The 14,212-nt window shown below is 28.0% G+C and overlaps 1 protein-coding gene across 1 annotated transcript in view; it reads right to left on the bottom strand.

Annotated features, from left to right (window-relative positions):
* LOC114327195 (ATP-binding cassette sub-family C member 4) overlaps window positions 1–14,212 on the bottom strand; it is a 167,827-nt gene that overhangs the window by 113,136 nt on the left and 40,479 nt on the right. Inside the window, exon 2 of the mRNA XM_028275725.2 lies at window positions 5,678–5,780. Coding sequence (XP_028131526.1) covers window positions 5,678–5,760 — 83 coding nt within the window. The 5' untranslated portion in view covers window positions 5,761–5,780. The remainder of the gene's footprint in view (window positions 1–5,677; window positions 5,781–14,212) is intronic.

The following is a 14,212-nucleotide window of genomic DNA, read 5'->3' as shown; positions in this document are numbered from 1 at the left end:
GGATTTTTTATTAAATTGTTGTGATTGATGGTATACAGTTAGATACAGGATTTTTTTCTTTTCCTTGTGAATTTTATTTAATATATAATATTATATAATTACATAATTATATAATTTATTTATTTCACTTTATTTTATTGTTTAATTTAAGCTGGAGTCGAATGATGCATATGAGAAAGAACACAGCAATTGAGAAGTATTATGATGATTGTTTTCCGGTCTTTATTTTAGACCAGTTAGGTGACGGTTTGTATGATTATAGTGATGTTGATGAAATAATAAAATCATACAGAAATTGATAAAATCTCAGAAGAGAGAATTGCAGAAGAAATTTACCAGAACAAGAATATCATCAGTGAGAATGCCAATGATCTTTCAGTTGATCTTTCATTACAACAGGTTATTATTTTATATTTTGATGGTTTAACCAAATTGCATTATTTTTAGTTCTCGGTTTTTACATTTTATGAGAACTTTTCAAATCGAATCAATATTTTTTATTATTTCTTTGTTTCGGTCATATTTACATTTATAACCTTAGTACCTACATATTTCGTTTAGTTTAGAAACCTGTATATGTATATCACACGTATTATATTATAAAAATAAAGATTTATTTGAAAATATTCCAATGATAAAATGTTTAGTGGCGTTTTGCTGACGGAACGTGTAGTCTCGATAATAGTCTGGGCTGATTATCGGAGAATAGGCCAATTTTGGGAAAAGTTATTTACCAGCAATTTTATTGATAGAATCGAATTATAAGATCCTATATATTAATTATATAGGTATGCAAAGTCCTCAGATAGTGTGCTACTTTTTTTATTAACAAAATGGCGCCCCCAAATCGTGTTTTTTTTTTCAATTTTTGCTTCATAACTCCGAACATTTTAACTTTACACCAAAAACGCTCTAATAAAAATTCACTGAAATTAAATTCTCCATAAAATATGTTTTTCCTGATCTGCTCCGATGAAAATTTTCCGCGGAAAATTCGGGTTTTCCCAACAAAATCTTTAAATTTCAAATAAAATTTTAGATAAGTAATTATCTACCAATAAAATAATAACTCGGTTACATAAAAGCTTTCTTGGTTTAGATTATAGTTACAGAGGCCAGGGAAAATTAAACGAATATTTTAGCAACAATTCAATTGTTAATTAATATTTACGGTCGCAATAATAACTAAAATAATTATGATACACTGATCAAACTTTGAAATCTTATAAAGATGAGATGCATATTTAATATTTTGTCGACAAAATATAAATTTTTAATTTTTTAAATAATCTTTAAATGTTTAAAAAAATAGTAATAAACAAATTAACTTTTCTCAGAAAGTTTTTATTCTATTCTAATTTTAAAAAATAAGTAAAATGCGTATTTCAAAGTAATTGAAAATGAATGCTTTAAAACTTTTTTCCAACCATTTGCAAAAAAGTTATGAAACAGCAAATTAAACATTAGATTACTACGTTGTTTATAATTTTTTTTTAATTCTTTCAAAGCGTAAAAGTGAGTTTAAAGTACAAGCTAATTACTTACAAAAAATATCGATTATTAGTTTAATGATTATATTTTAATTAAAGATTATAAATATATTTTTTTGTAATTTACACGCGCGATAGTAGACTAATACAGTACCGTAGCTATGTATTATGTATTATTATACCAGTCCACATACACAATTCGCGCGAGTTTAAAGCGTGTCAGTCGCTTCGAGTGAACATCTCCGGCTCTGTATCAAGCCTACTTTCGCGCTAAAAATTACAAAAAAAAAACATTTTTAATCTTTGATTAAAATATAACCATTCAACTAATGTTTGATATTTTATGAGAGTAATTAGTTTGTACTATAAACTCACTTTTAAGCTTTGAAAAAATTAAAACAAATTATAAACGACGGAGAATCGTATGTTTACTTTTCTGTTTCATAACTTTTTTGCAAATGGTTGGAAAAAAATTTTAAACATTCATTTTCAAGACCTTTGAAATACGCATTTTAAGTATTTTTTAAAACTATAATATAATAAACAATTTCTGAGAAATGTAAATTTGTTTATAACTATTTGTTTTTAAACATTTAAAGATTATGCAAAAAAAATGAAAAAATTAAATTTGGTCGACAAAATATTAAATAGGGATCACATCTTTATAATCTTTCTAAGTTTGATCAATGTGTCATGATTATTTTGGTTCTTATTGCGACTGTAAATTGTTAATTAACAATTGAATTGTTGCTAAAATATTCGTTAAATTTTCACCGGCTTCTGCAGTTATAATCTATACCAAGGAAGCATTTATTTCACCAAGTTATTTAATTATTGATAAATAATTACTTGCCCAAAAAATTTATTTGAAAATTCGAGATTTTGTTGGGAAAACCCACATTTTCTGAGGAAGATTTCGTCGGATCAAATCGGGATAAACATGCCTCTATGTGGAATTAAATTTGGGGTGAATTTTTATTTGAGTGTTTCTGGTGTAAAGTTAAAATCTTCGGAGTTATAGACCAATAATGGAAAAAAACACTATCTGAAAAAAACACCAATAATTGAAAAAAAAGTAGCACACTATCTGCGTATTTTGCATACCCATATTATTAATATATAGGATAAATAACCTTTCTTTGTAGTTTACTAATTAGACCAGCGTATTATAACTATTTTTTTTTTCAAAATTTTAAGATTATGCAAAAAACGAAAAATTTATATTTTGTCGATAAAATATTAAATAAGCATCTCATCTTTATAACCTTTATAAGTTTGATCAATTTATCATGATTATTTTGGTTATTATTGCGATAGTAAATTGTTAATTAACAATTGAATTGTTGCTAAAATATTCGTTTAATTTTCACTGTAATCCTTATGTAGTTTTGTCTTCTGAATCCAAATCTGAAAACGGCATTTCGATATCTCTAACCGTCTTCGAGATAATCTACTTGAAAATCTAAAATGAGACGTCACAATCCTTTTATTTTCTTCCGACACACTAAACGGCAGCTGAAGTCGTTGCTAGTAAGTAGGCTAGTTTTTTAATCTGAATTTGTCAAGCAAAGCATAGGTTATTTACATTTGAGTTTGACACTTCGTTAATCTCAAACTAAATTTTAAATGAAGTATTAATAAAATATCAATGACATTTGATAGTGAATTTAAGTATTATAATATAAAATAAATAAGATATTCAAAAATACAATTTGAGTATATTTTGAAAGCAATAGCTTTAAAAAGGTTTATACGAGTATACGGCTTCCACTTTAATGATAAATGGACTGTTGCGTTTGTTATGAAATGAAAATTGTTATTATAGTCGGTTCGCTAAACTCAGACACAACTGGCTAGTGATTTTAGTAGGTAATTTTTTAGTTTTTTGCCAATTTGGCAAAATTGGCAAAATTACTAATTATTTAGTAATTATTAACTATTTAGTAATTGATTTTTTTTTTGCCAAATTGGCAAAATTACTGACTAAAATCACTAGCCAGTTGGGTCTGAGTTTAGCGAACCGACCATATGAAATGTTGTTTGGAATAAAAAATTATGGTCTGGTAAGTGCATCCTTCTAATGGAAAAAAATATTTGAAAGTTTTTAATGAAAACCTTTTTGATTAAAACTCTTTTATTTTTAATTTGACGAAGAAAAGTTGTTCTTCAATAAAAGCTCTTCATGGTCTAAGATTTATGATGCAACCATCATAATATATCAAATTTTATTAATTTTATACGAGGTATATAAAAAATATGAATTTCGATCAAGAGTAAAGTACTTTTAGTCCAGAAAGCCACTGCGCATCCGCTAGGAAAAATATTCTAATTCGGATTTTTTGCACAATCTTACTCAAAAAGGACTCCTTTTAACAAATTTGCATGTTGCCAGGACCAAAAGGTGGTCAAAAATTTTCTAAACGTTTTTTTTTTTGTTTTTTTCCTAAAATTATTTTTTTTGCATGGAAAAAAGTTTTTTTTTGGTTTTTTGGATCATTCCAAACAGAAAAGGTCTTTAGTGACTTTTCTCTAAAAATGATAGTTTTTGACATATAAGCGATTAAAAATTAAAAAATTGCGAAATCGGCCATTTTTAACCCTCAAACACTATGTGAAAAACTGAAAATTTAAATGTTGCCAAAGTAGGTAGATACTCTTTAAACATCGATTGATGAAATCCCAAAGAGTTTTTTGCAATACAATATTCAAAACTCCTTTGTTTTTTAATTTCTAATCAAGCGTGCGCGACACTATTTTCCATCGACAGTATGGTGCAAATGAAAGGAATAAATTCGTTATTTCGTAAACCGGCGACTTTAAGGAAAAATCCCGAAACAGGTCGATTTTTATTTTTAAGTTATGATATTGTGGCATATATGGTATACTAATGACGTCATCCATCTGGGCGTGATGACGTAATCGATGATTTTTTTAAATAAGAATAGGGGTCGTATGCTAGCTCATTTGAAAGGGTCTTCAATTTTCTATCCAGTAATATAAACGTTTATATAATTATTTATACAGGGTGTCCTTCTACTTCTTTTTTTGTCAAATAATTTAATTTAATAAAAATTTTTTGGATACCCTGTATAAATAATTATATAAATGTTTATACTACTAAATAGAGAATTGAAGAACCTTTCAGATGAGCTACCACACGACCTCTATTCTCATTTAAAAAAATCATCGATTACGTCATCACGCCCAGACGGATGACGTCACTAGTATACCATATATGCCACAATATCATAACTTAAAAATAAAAATCGACCTGTTTGGGGTTTTTTCCTTAAAGTCGCCGGTTTACGAAATAACGAATTTATTCCTTTCATTTGCACCATACTGTATACACATGTAACGGTATCGCGCACGCGTGATTAGAAATTAAAAAACAAAGGAGTTTTGAATATTGTATTGCAAAAAACTCTTCGGGATTTTATCAATCGATGTTTAAAGAGTATCTACCTACTTTGGCAACATTTAAATTTTCAGTTTTTCACATAGTTTTTGAGGGTTAAAAATGGCCGATTTCGCAATTTTTCAATTTTTAATCGCTTATATGTCAAAACCTATCATTTTTAGAGAAAAGTCACTAAAGACCTTTTCTGTTTGGAATGATCCAAAAAACCTAAAAAAAACTTTCTTCCGTGCAAAAAAATAATTTTAGGAAAAAAACAAAAAAAAAAACGTTTAAAAAAATTTTGACCACCTTTTGGTCCTGGCAACATGCAAATTTGTTAAAAGGAGTCCTTTTTGAGTAAGATTGTGCAAAAAATCCGAATTAGAATATTTTTCCTAGCGGATGCGCAATGGCTTTCTGGACTATTTTACAGTTCAAAATATTTAAATTAGAATGATATAATTGCACATTAAAACATAATTTTTAATTCTAAACAACATTTTATAATAGCAATTTTCCATATTATGAATTAAAATACGAAAATATATAAAGTTGAATTGAATCTACACATTTTAATAATATTTGGCTAGTTTTAAGCTGCTTTAGCATAAGGAGGCAAATTTTCGCAAGGCGTGTACTTATGTAAAAAACATAGTGCGTGTATGATCTGTTAAATGGAACAATCCCGGACATCCGTAGATAGATTAGTATTTGTGCTGGCTAGTAAGAAACAATAATTTTACCACATCCCTAGATATGTTCTGTGTGTTGCATAAATAGCACTTACCAAAAAAATATGTGTGAAAATAAATTAGTTCTTTTCAATGGATGCGGTTTCTTTTGTATTCGATTTTTTTTAACTTCTTCCATTATCTCTTTTGTACTTTAACCTGAAACAAAATGTAATTATTAGATGCCGATGAAAAGAAAAATACCTTTATAAAAGTAATAAAAATATCCAAGATTACATAATGAAATATATTTAAAAAAAAATATATTTACGAAAAAAAAAACTAAGAAGGTATAAACCTGCGGAATGTTGAATTCGATTTATGTCTTAGTGTAGTAGAAAAAAATAATTAAAAATAAAAAGACTAATTAAAAATATAGATAAATAGAAAAAATCGGAAATATAATTACATAAAAAATACTACCAAAACAGTGACTTATTTAAATAATTGCTGTATGTTAATTTAGAGTTCGCAATACAGAAAGAATTCCTCTGATTGCAAAAAATTTGTTTGTTTTAAAATATCAAAATGTCTGGCTAATTAACTCGGCATCAAACTCAGAAAAAAAAATAATTATATTAGTTCTAAAATAAAAAAAAAAAGAATGTCTGTGTAATTTATACGCACGTAAGAAGTTATACTTCTATTATATGGTTTCAACGAAATAAATACACTTTCAACAGGTTATTTGTATTTAAAGATTAAAATAATTTTTACTTACTACTTTCCAAAAATTTTTATTAGGTCAATACCAAAAATAAAAAAAAGTTAGATAACACACGGATTTGAACCGGGGACCTCTGGATCTCCGGTCGAACGCTCTACCACTGAGCTATACTCGCTTTGCTTTGACAGGTTACAAGATTTCTCATACATACTGACAAATTTAATAGACCAAGTGAAGTATAAAAATAATTTAAAATTTAAAGTAAATATAGGTACTTACTATTATTATAAAATATTTTATTCCCCAGGAAGACAAATAATCCAAAGACACAAAAATTATAATAAATAATGCATTTACTAAAAACACTAATATATATTCTTTTAATGACTTATTTGCGAGATTCGAGATTTGCGAGAATTTGAAAGATTAGCAACGAACTACATACTGTCTGTCTGCGCATGCGCCAGGGAATTATAAAATTTCACCCTTGATCGTAATGAACTTCAATAAATTGAGTTATTATGATGCCATTCATTCGTTATTCAAAATAATTGTAAACTACATATTACAATCGACTACTAAGTAGTACAGTCGGGTTAAATGAGAAAGAATAACCTTGCATGGCGAGCTACCTCAATTTTTTTATTCTAACCTTCAGGGTGGGGTCAGTTGGTCAGTAGTAGTTTAAGTTTAAAATCGAGACTAGATACCACCGCCGAGTTAGCCGTCATCTTTAATTTAAAGGAGAACCATTGTTGCTCAATATCTCCGTCATTTTCAGCTTTTCGACAAAAATGGTAAGAACTGAATTTCTTGTGCTTCTCTAAATATCTACCAAACGAAACATGCTAGGTATATACAACGTTATATCAAAAGAAAGGTTCTAATATTCTCTACAAAATAAAATACATACAGTATGGTGCAAATGAAAGGAATAAATTCGTTATTTCGTAAATCGGCGAATTTAAAGAAAAATACCCAAACAGGTCGATTTTTACTTTTAAGTTATGATATTGTGGCATATATGGTATACTAGTGACGTCATCCATCTGGGCGTGATGACGTAATCGATGATTTTTTTAAATGATAATAGGGGTCGTGTGCTAACTCATTTGAAAGGTTCTTCAATTCTCTATTCAGTAATATAAACATTTACATAATTATTTATACAGGGTGTCCAAAAAAATTTTATTAAATTAAATTATTTGACAAAAAAGAAGAATGTATGTAATTTATTTAATTCAAAATACATTTAACTGCTTTCACAAATTAGAAAAAAAAAATATTTCACAAATAAACATTGCTTTTCGCTTAAATTAAATGTTCAAACTTCCAAGAGGCAGGTGTCTAGCGGGAGCTGGTTTGAAGATTGAATTTAATCGAAAGCAATGTTTATTTGTGAAATAAACATTTTTTAGTTTTCGGGTAACAGTATAATGTATTTTGAATTAAATAAATTACATACATTCTTCTTTTTTTTTCAAATAATTTAATTAAAAATATTTTTTGGACACCGTGTATACATAATTATGTAAATGTTTATAATGCTGAAGAGAGAATTGAATAACATTTCAAATGAGCTATTACACGACCCCTATTCCCATTTAAAAAAATCATAGATTACGTCATCACGTCGAAATGGATGATGTCACTAGTATGATATATATATATATTATATATGCCAAAATATTATAATTTAAAAATAAAAATCGACCTGTTTCGGAATTTTTCCCAAAGTCGCTGGTTTACGAAATAACGAATTTATTCCTTTCATTTGCACCATACTGTATATGTAGGGTGTTCCATTAAAAAAATTAGAAAACTTTGTATTTGATAGGTAATCGTGATCATACTGTATATTGTATGGCTAGAAGTCAAAAATATTAAATTATTTAAAAATGACAGTACACTGGAAAAACTTTTATACATCATTTAAATTTTTATTATCTTGGAAAGCTAATCCACATCCCCTTAAATATTACCATTTTATAGTCAAGGAAATGAAGCATTTTGGCTCGCAATTTTTTCGTCCAGCATGGATTTACTTGAAATTTTCACAGAAGGTAGGGAATAGTCCAAGGATCATTTTCTATATCATGCCGCTGTACGCTAAAACCTTGGGGGTGGTTGCCATCCCATCTCGGGGGCGGGAATTTTTTATTACATTTTATCTATGTAAATCGATGTAAAAAGTGATTATAAGAAAAAAATGTTTTTTACATTTTCTTCGTAAAACTAATATTTTTCGAGTTATTCGCGCTTGAAAGTAACAGTTTTTCGATGAAAAAATTGACTTTTTTAGAGGGTTTTTTGAGAATACCTCGAAAAATATGCATTTAATCAAAAAAACTGTCGATATCAAAATTGTATCCCTTAGTATTAATACCACAAACCAAATTATTTTTCTGTAATATCGCTAAGACCAAGAAAAACCGAGATACGGCTTTTGTTAAAAGTTAGCTTTTTTCGTCAAATGCATAATTTGAAATATTCAAAGTAAAATAACGGAAAAACTTTGCATTTTTCGAGAAAAGCTTAAATAATATTTTTTCAAGTATACAGTCAGGCCTTTAAAAATAATAATAAAAAGTTACTAGTCTGAAAATTAAGCGACTTATGATTAGAAAAATGTCGGTACCTGCTTTTCTCTATGAAAAAATCAGTGAAAACAACCCCCTAACAACCCTCCTGATTAAAAATTGGTCTTCACCTTTCTGTAATTCCTTTTATATTTGTATTATCAATACATCCAAGAAGTTTGACCTATTTATAAGGCCTAGTTTTAGAAAAATTGGAGTTTAAAGGAAAATTAATTTTTGTAATTTCCCATTTTTCACCTTTTACTTCAAAATATCTCCGAAAATACTAGAGATACAAAAAAATAGTACATTAGCAAATTGTAGCTTCTTTAATAACTAAAATTCCCTTGTGAATAGATTTTCATAACAGTGGACAGTTAGCGAGATATAGCTGTTTAAACCTCTATTCACGAGAAAAAATCCCCTTATTCGAGCCCTTTAAACACACCCTAATTAAAAACTGAGGCATCTTACGGAATTTAGCTGACACAGTCTTATAACTCTTCAAAAATCCTACAAAGTCATTTTTTAAAAATCTTTTCACCGCCAAAAATGAAGGAGCTCTGTTTATAAAACAAATTTTTTTTTTTTCGAAAAATTCGGATAGTCCGCTTATGGATAATTTTCAATGTATGTATAATACCACAGAACCGGTTCGTATACTGGAAGATGACTAAAAAACTATTTGTATTTGTATTTGTACATATTTGTAAATTCGTATTTTTGTGTAACTAAATGTTTTTGTAATTCTTTAATTCTACCTCTTTTTCTGTATAGACCTATTAAAATATCTACTTATAAAAACTGTAGTGTTATTAAGGGTGGTTTTTAAGGGTTGAAGTATTATGATATTATATTCTAAAGTATAAAACAATCATTATTTAACCAATCAAAACCAAATTTTACCCATATTAATGTATAAAATATTTTTATATACTTTTTGACAATAAGGGGCTGTTTACACCCCTAAAATTAATCAACGCCCTTAAGCATGATATAGAATATAAAGTACAGGGTGAGATGATCCTAATCCCAAATTTTTATGTAAATCGATGCAAGCCGAAATTATTCCTTTAGGATAAGTAAATTTTTTATATATAGCTCCAACAAGGGTGGTTTTAAGGGTTGAAATATTATGATAGTATATCTTAAAGCATAACACATTTATTATGTAACTAATAAGAACCAAATGTTGACAATATTAAAGTTTAAAATGCTATTTTATAATTTTTTAAAACTAGGGGTAGTTTTCACCCTTACAAAACCAAAAGCGTACAACGGCTCAATATAGAAAATGAACTAGAGGGTGTAATGAGCCTAATCCCAAATTTTTGTACAAATCGATGCTGGACGAAAAAATTGCGAGGTTTTGCCATTTTTTCAGCTTCATTTCCTCGACTATTAATAAATGTGTAAATAATTATTAACTTTATGCCTATAAAACCTTATACATACATACTCTTCATATTTTAAAAAATTTAAGTACCTACTTAAAAATGGATGAATATACAGGGTATCCCGGTTAAAATCAAAACTTATACATTGTGTATTTTTGTACACAACTTTAGTTCCTTCCATTGTTCTAACTTTCCCTGAATAATCGAAAATAACTTTAAGTTACAAACATCTTTGATAAACATAATTTTTTTTATAAACCTTTATTTTTACATATTCCGTAGTTTAGCCGTACCTAATCAAAGAAAACCAGAAGTTTGGCGCACCCGTCAAATAAACTTAAACCGTTGATTGATTATACAGAGTATACTATTAGACTAGTAAGGATCTGTTTTTAGGTGGATGTGAGAGGTGGCATTCAGATTTTTGCGGATAAAGTTAGGTGATAACTTCGTTAATAATAATTGATTTATGCTCCTTCTCAAATATGCGCGGAACATTAATAAAATAAATAAAATATTTAAAAATTTCAAAAAATTTCGTTTTTTTCTCCCCCTTTTTTGCTTATAACTTCAAAACGATTCATTTTGGAACAAAGTCTTACAGAAATAAAACAAAGATAATTAAATTTTCTATCAGATGCGATTGGTTAAAAATGTCTTAGTTTATCACCCTTGCTGCAAAATAGCAATAAATATAAATTAAGGGGGCAAAACAAGCCTGTCCTTATTCAATGATTCTCCATCATTTAGGTTACCCTTGGAACCTTCCTAATTCGCTTAGAAAATTTTTGTAGTGTGCTAAAACCGTACACCAAATTTCATTAAAATTGACTTACTAGATTTTGAATAATAATTTTGCAATCTAAACTTTTTTAAAAAAATTAAAATTTTTTAAAATTTTGCACAACAAAAACTAGAACATACAAAGATTTGTCAATTTTTTACATATAAAGAAGCACTACACATATCTAATGCACTTTACAGAATTGAAATCGGATTATTTAAGCAGCCTCAGCAATGTTTTAAAGTTGTAAACAATTTATTGGCTTATAAACAAATTAGTGCTGTGGCCAGGAGCAGAATTTTTTGACTCGTAGAACACGATTTATTTGTGTAACAGTTGATCCGGATGTCGATAAGGTTGTTATAAACAAAGAACTTGAGGAATTACACAACATCGATTTTTCGGAAAATAAAACATTTTTTTGTATTTCTTGGGTAATTCCAAGCAAAAAATGTTCTTACAAGTTTTTTCGTAGGATGCATAGTTTTCGAGATAAACGCAGTGGAACTTTCAAAAAATCGAAAAAGTGCAATTTTTGAACGCGAATAACTTTTGATTAAAAAATAAAATAGCAATTATGCTGCCAGCATTTGAAAGTTTAAGTCAAACTATACCGGTTTTAATTATTTGCATTGCTAAAAATTAATTTTTTTATTATTAAACAAAGCTATTTTTTTATAAGCCACAAAATTGTTTATAAGTTAAAATATTGCTGAGGCCCCTTAAATAATCCGATTTTAATTCCGTAAAGTGTATTAGATAGGTAGAGCACCTCTTTATATGTAAAAAAATTAGCCAACTTCTAAATGGTCTATTTTTTGTTCAGAAAGATTTTAAAAAATTTGAACTTTTTTAAAAACATTTAGATTGCAAATTTATTATGCAAAATCTATTAGGTCGATTTTAATGAAATTTGGTACACGGTTTAAGTATGCTACAAAGAATTTCATAAGTGAATTACTAAGGTTATAAGTGCCACCAAAGTGGTTAAAAACATTGAATAACAACAGGCGTATTTTGCCCCCTTATTTTGTATTTATTGCTATATTACAGAAAAGGTAATATGTTAAGACATTTTTGACCAGTCGTATATCATACAAAATTCAATTATATTTATTTTATTTCTGTACGACTTTGTCCCAAAACGAATCGTTTTAAAGTTATAAGCAAAGAAAGCAGAAAAAAATCAACGTTTTTCAAAATTTTTAAATATTTTAATTTTTTTATTAATGTTCCGGGCATATTTGAGAAGGAGCATAAGTCAATTATTATTACTGAAGGTGTCACCTAACTTTATCTGCAAAAATCCGAATGCCACCTCTCACATCCAAAAATAGACGTTTTTTCACAGATCCGTACTGGTCTATATGTATATTTATCAATCACTGCTTAAACTTTACTATTCCTCAATTTTATTACAAATTATTTCTTTATTATACAGGGTAGCGAAAAAGTGTGGAAACACGGTAATTTCTTGGAAACCGCTTAAACGATTTTTATAAATTTTGGTGGGTAAGGGTTTTCTAATGCGGCCGATATTATAGTGGTAATTACATTGTTGTCAAAACTTCCATTTTTATGGAAATCTAATGAACTTTCTTATTTTAAATAGAACAAACTGCATATTTTTTGCGTTTTGAAGACCTTAGGAAATACTAATTATTTTTATATTATATTCCCTACACCTAAATCCCACAATTTCAGAGCTATTGCTATATAAAAAAAAATTTTACAAATTATATAAATCAATTTTTTCGTCCCGGGTTGACAGTATTTTAGGTTCTTTCGATTATTAGGAACAAAAAAGGTTTTTTGTAATTTTCCTCAAAAGTTAATTGTTTCCGAGTTATAAACAATATAAATTGAAAAAAATCGAAAAATGACGATTTTCTAGGTCCAAAAACACAAGTAAAAAATATTATTTTTGAAATTACGAAGTGCGTAAATTCAAGATTACACCTTATTATATCAGATACCGATAAGTGGTTTGGTCTTATTCTATTTTAAAATATTTTTTAGTTGTTAATGCCCGATCGCCCGTCCTCTCATATGAGCTTCATTAAAAAGTAAAAAACAAAACAATGTTTTAAAATAAAACATGCCAAAAGTTCTTATAGGGATCTGGTAGAAGAAGGTTTAACCTTGAATCTGGGTGCTTTCTAATGTTAAAAATGATTTTTTACTTGTATTTTTGAACCTTGAAAATCGTCATTTTTCGATTTTTTTCAGTTTTAAATTGTTTATAACTCGAAAATGATTAATTTAAGAGGAAAATTACAAAAGACCTTTTTTGTTCCCAATGATACAAAGAACCTAAAATAATATCTAATTTGGCTAAAAAATTTGATTTTTTATAACTTGTTCAAATCTTTTTTTTAATAAATAAAGCAATAATTTCGAAATTATGGCATTTAGGTATAGGGAATATAACATGAAAAATAATCATTATTTCTCAGACTTCAAAACGCAAAAAAGATACAGGGTGTTCTATTTAAAATAAGAAAGTTCATTAGATTTCCAGAAAAACAAAAGATCTGACAACAATGTAATTACCACTATATTATTAGCCACATCAGAACATCATTTCGCACCAAAATTTATAAAAATTGTTTAAGCGGTTGCCGAGAAATTACCGTGTTTCCATACTTTCTCGCTACCCTGTATAAAATATTTACGTAAAAAGTACCTGATTACTTATTGTATTCGCTTTTTTATATATCTATTTCTAATTAATTGATTATATTTACTTTCTTAGCTCAATGTAAAAAGAAAAAAACAAATCACTTACTTTTCTAGATGTGCTAATCACCAAAAAAGGTACAGGATACGCTACCAAAGTTTACAGAAAGCCAACCCACCCCAACAGATATTAAAATTTCCACTCAAATTACAATAGTCGAGGAAATGAAGCATTTTGGCTTGCAATTTTTTCGTCCAGCATGGATTTACTTGAAATTTTCACAGAAGGTAGGGAATACCCCAACGATCATTTTCTACATCATGCTGCTGTACGCTAAAACCTTGGGGGTAGTTGCCACCCCATCTCGGTTGTGGGAATTTTTTATTACATTTTAACTATGCAAATCGATTTAAAAAGTGATTTTAAGAAACAAATGTTTTTTACATTTTCTTCGTAAAACTAATATTTTTCGAGTTTTCGTGGT

This window comes from Diabrotica virgifera, chromosome 9 (genome assembly GCF_917563875.1).
Source record: "Diabrotica virgifera virgifera chromosome 9, PGI_DIABVI_V3a".
NCBI classification, from domain to species: domain Eukaryota; kingdom Metazoa; phylum Arthropoda; class Insecta; order Coleoptera; family Chrysomelidae; genus Diabrotica; species Diabrotica virgifera.
Note: the sequence above shows the minus strand (reverse complement) of the source record. Positions and strands in the feature narration are given on the sequence as shown.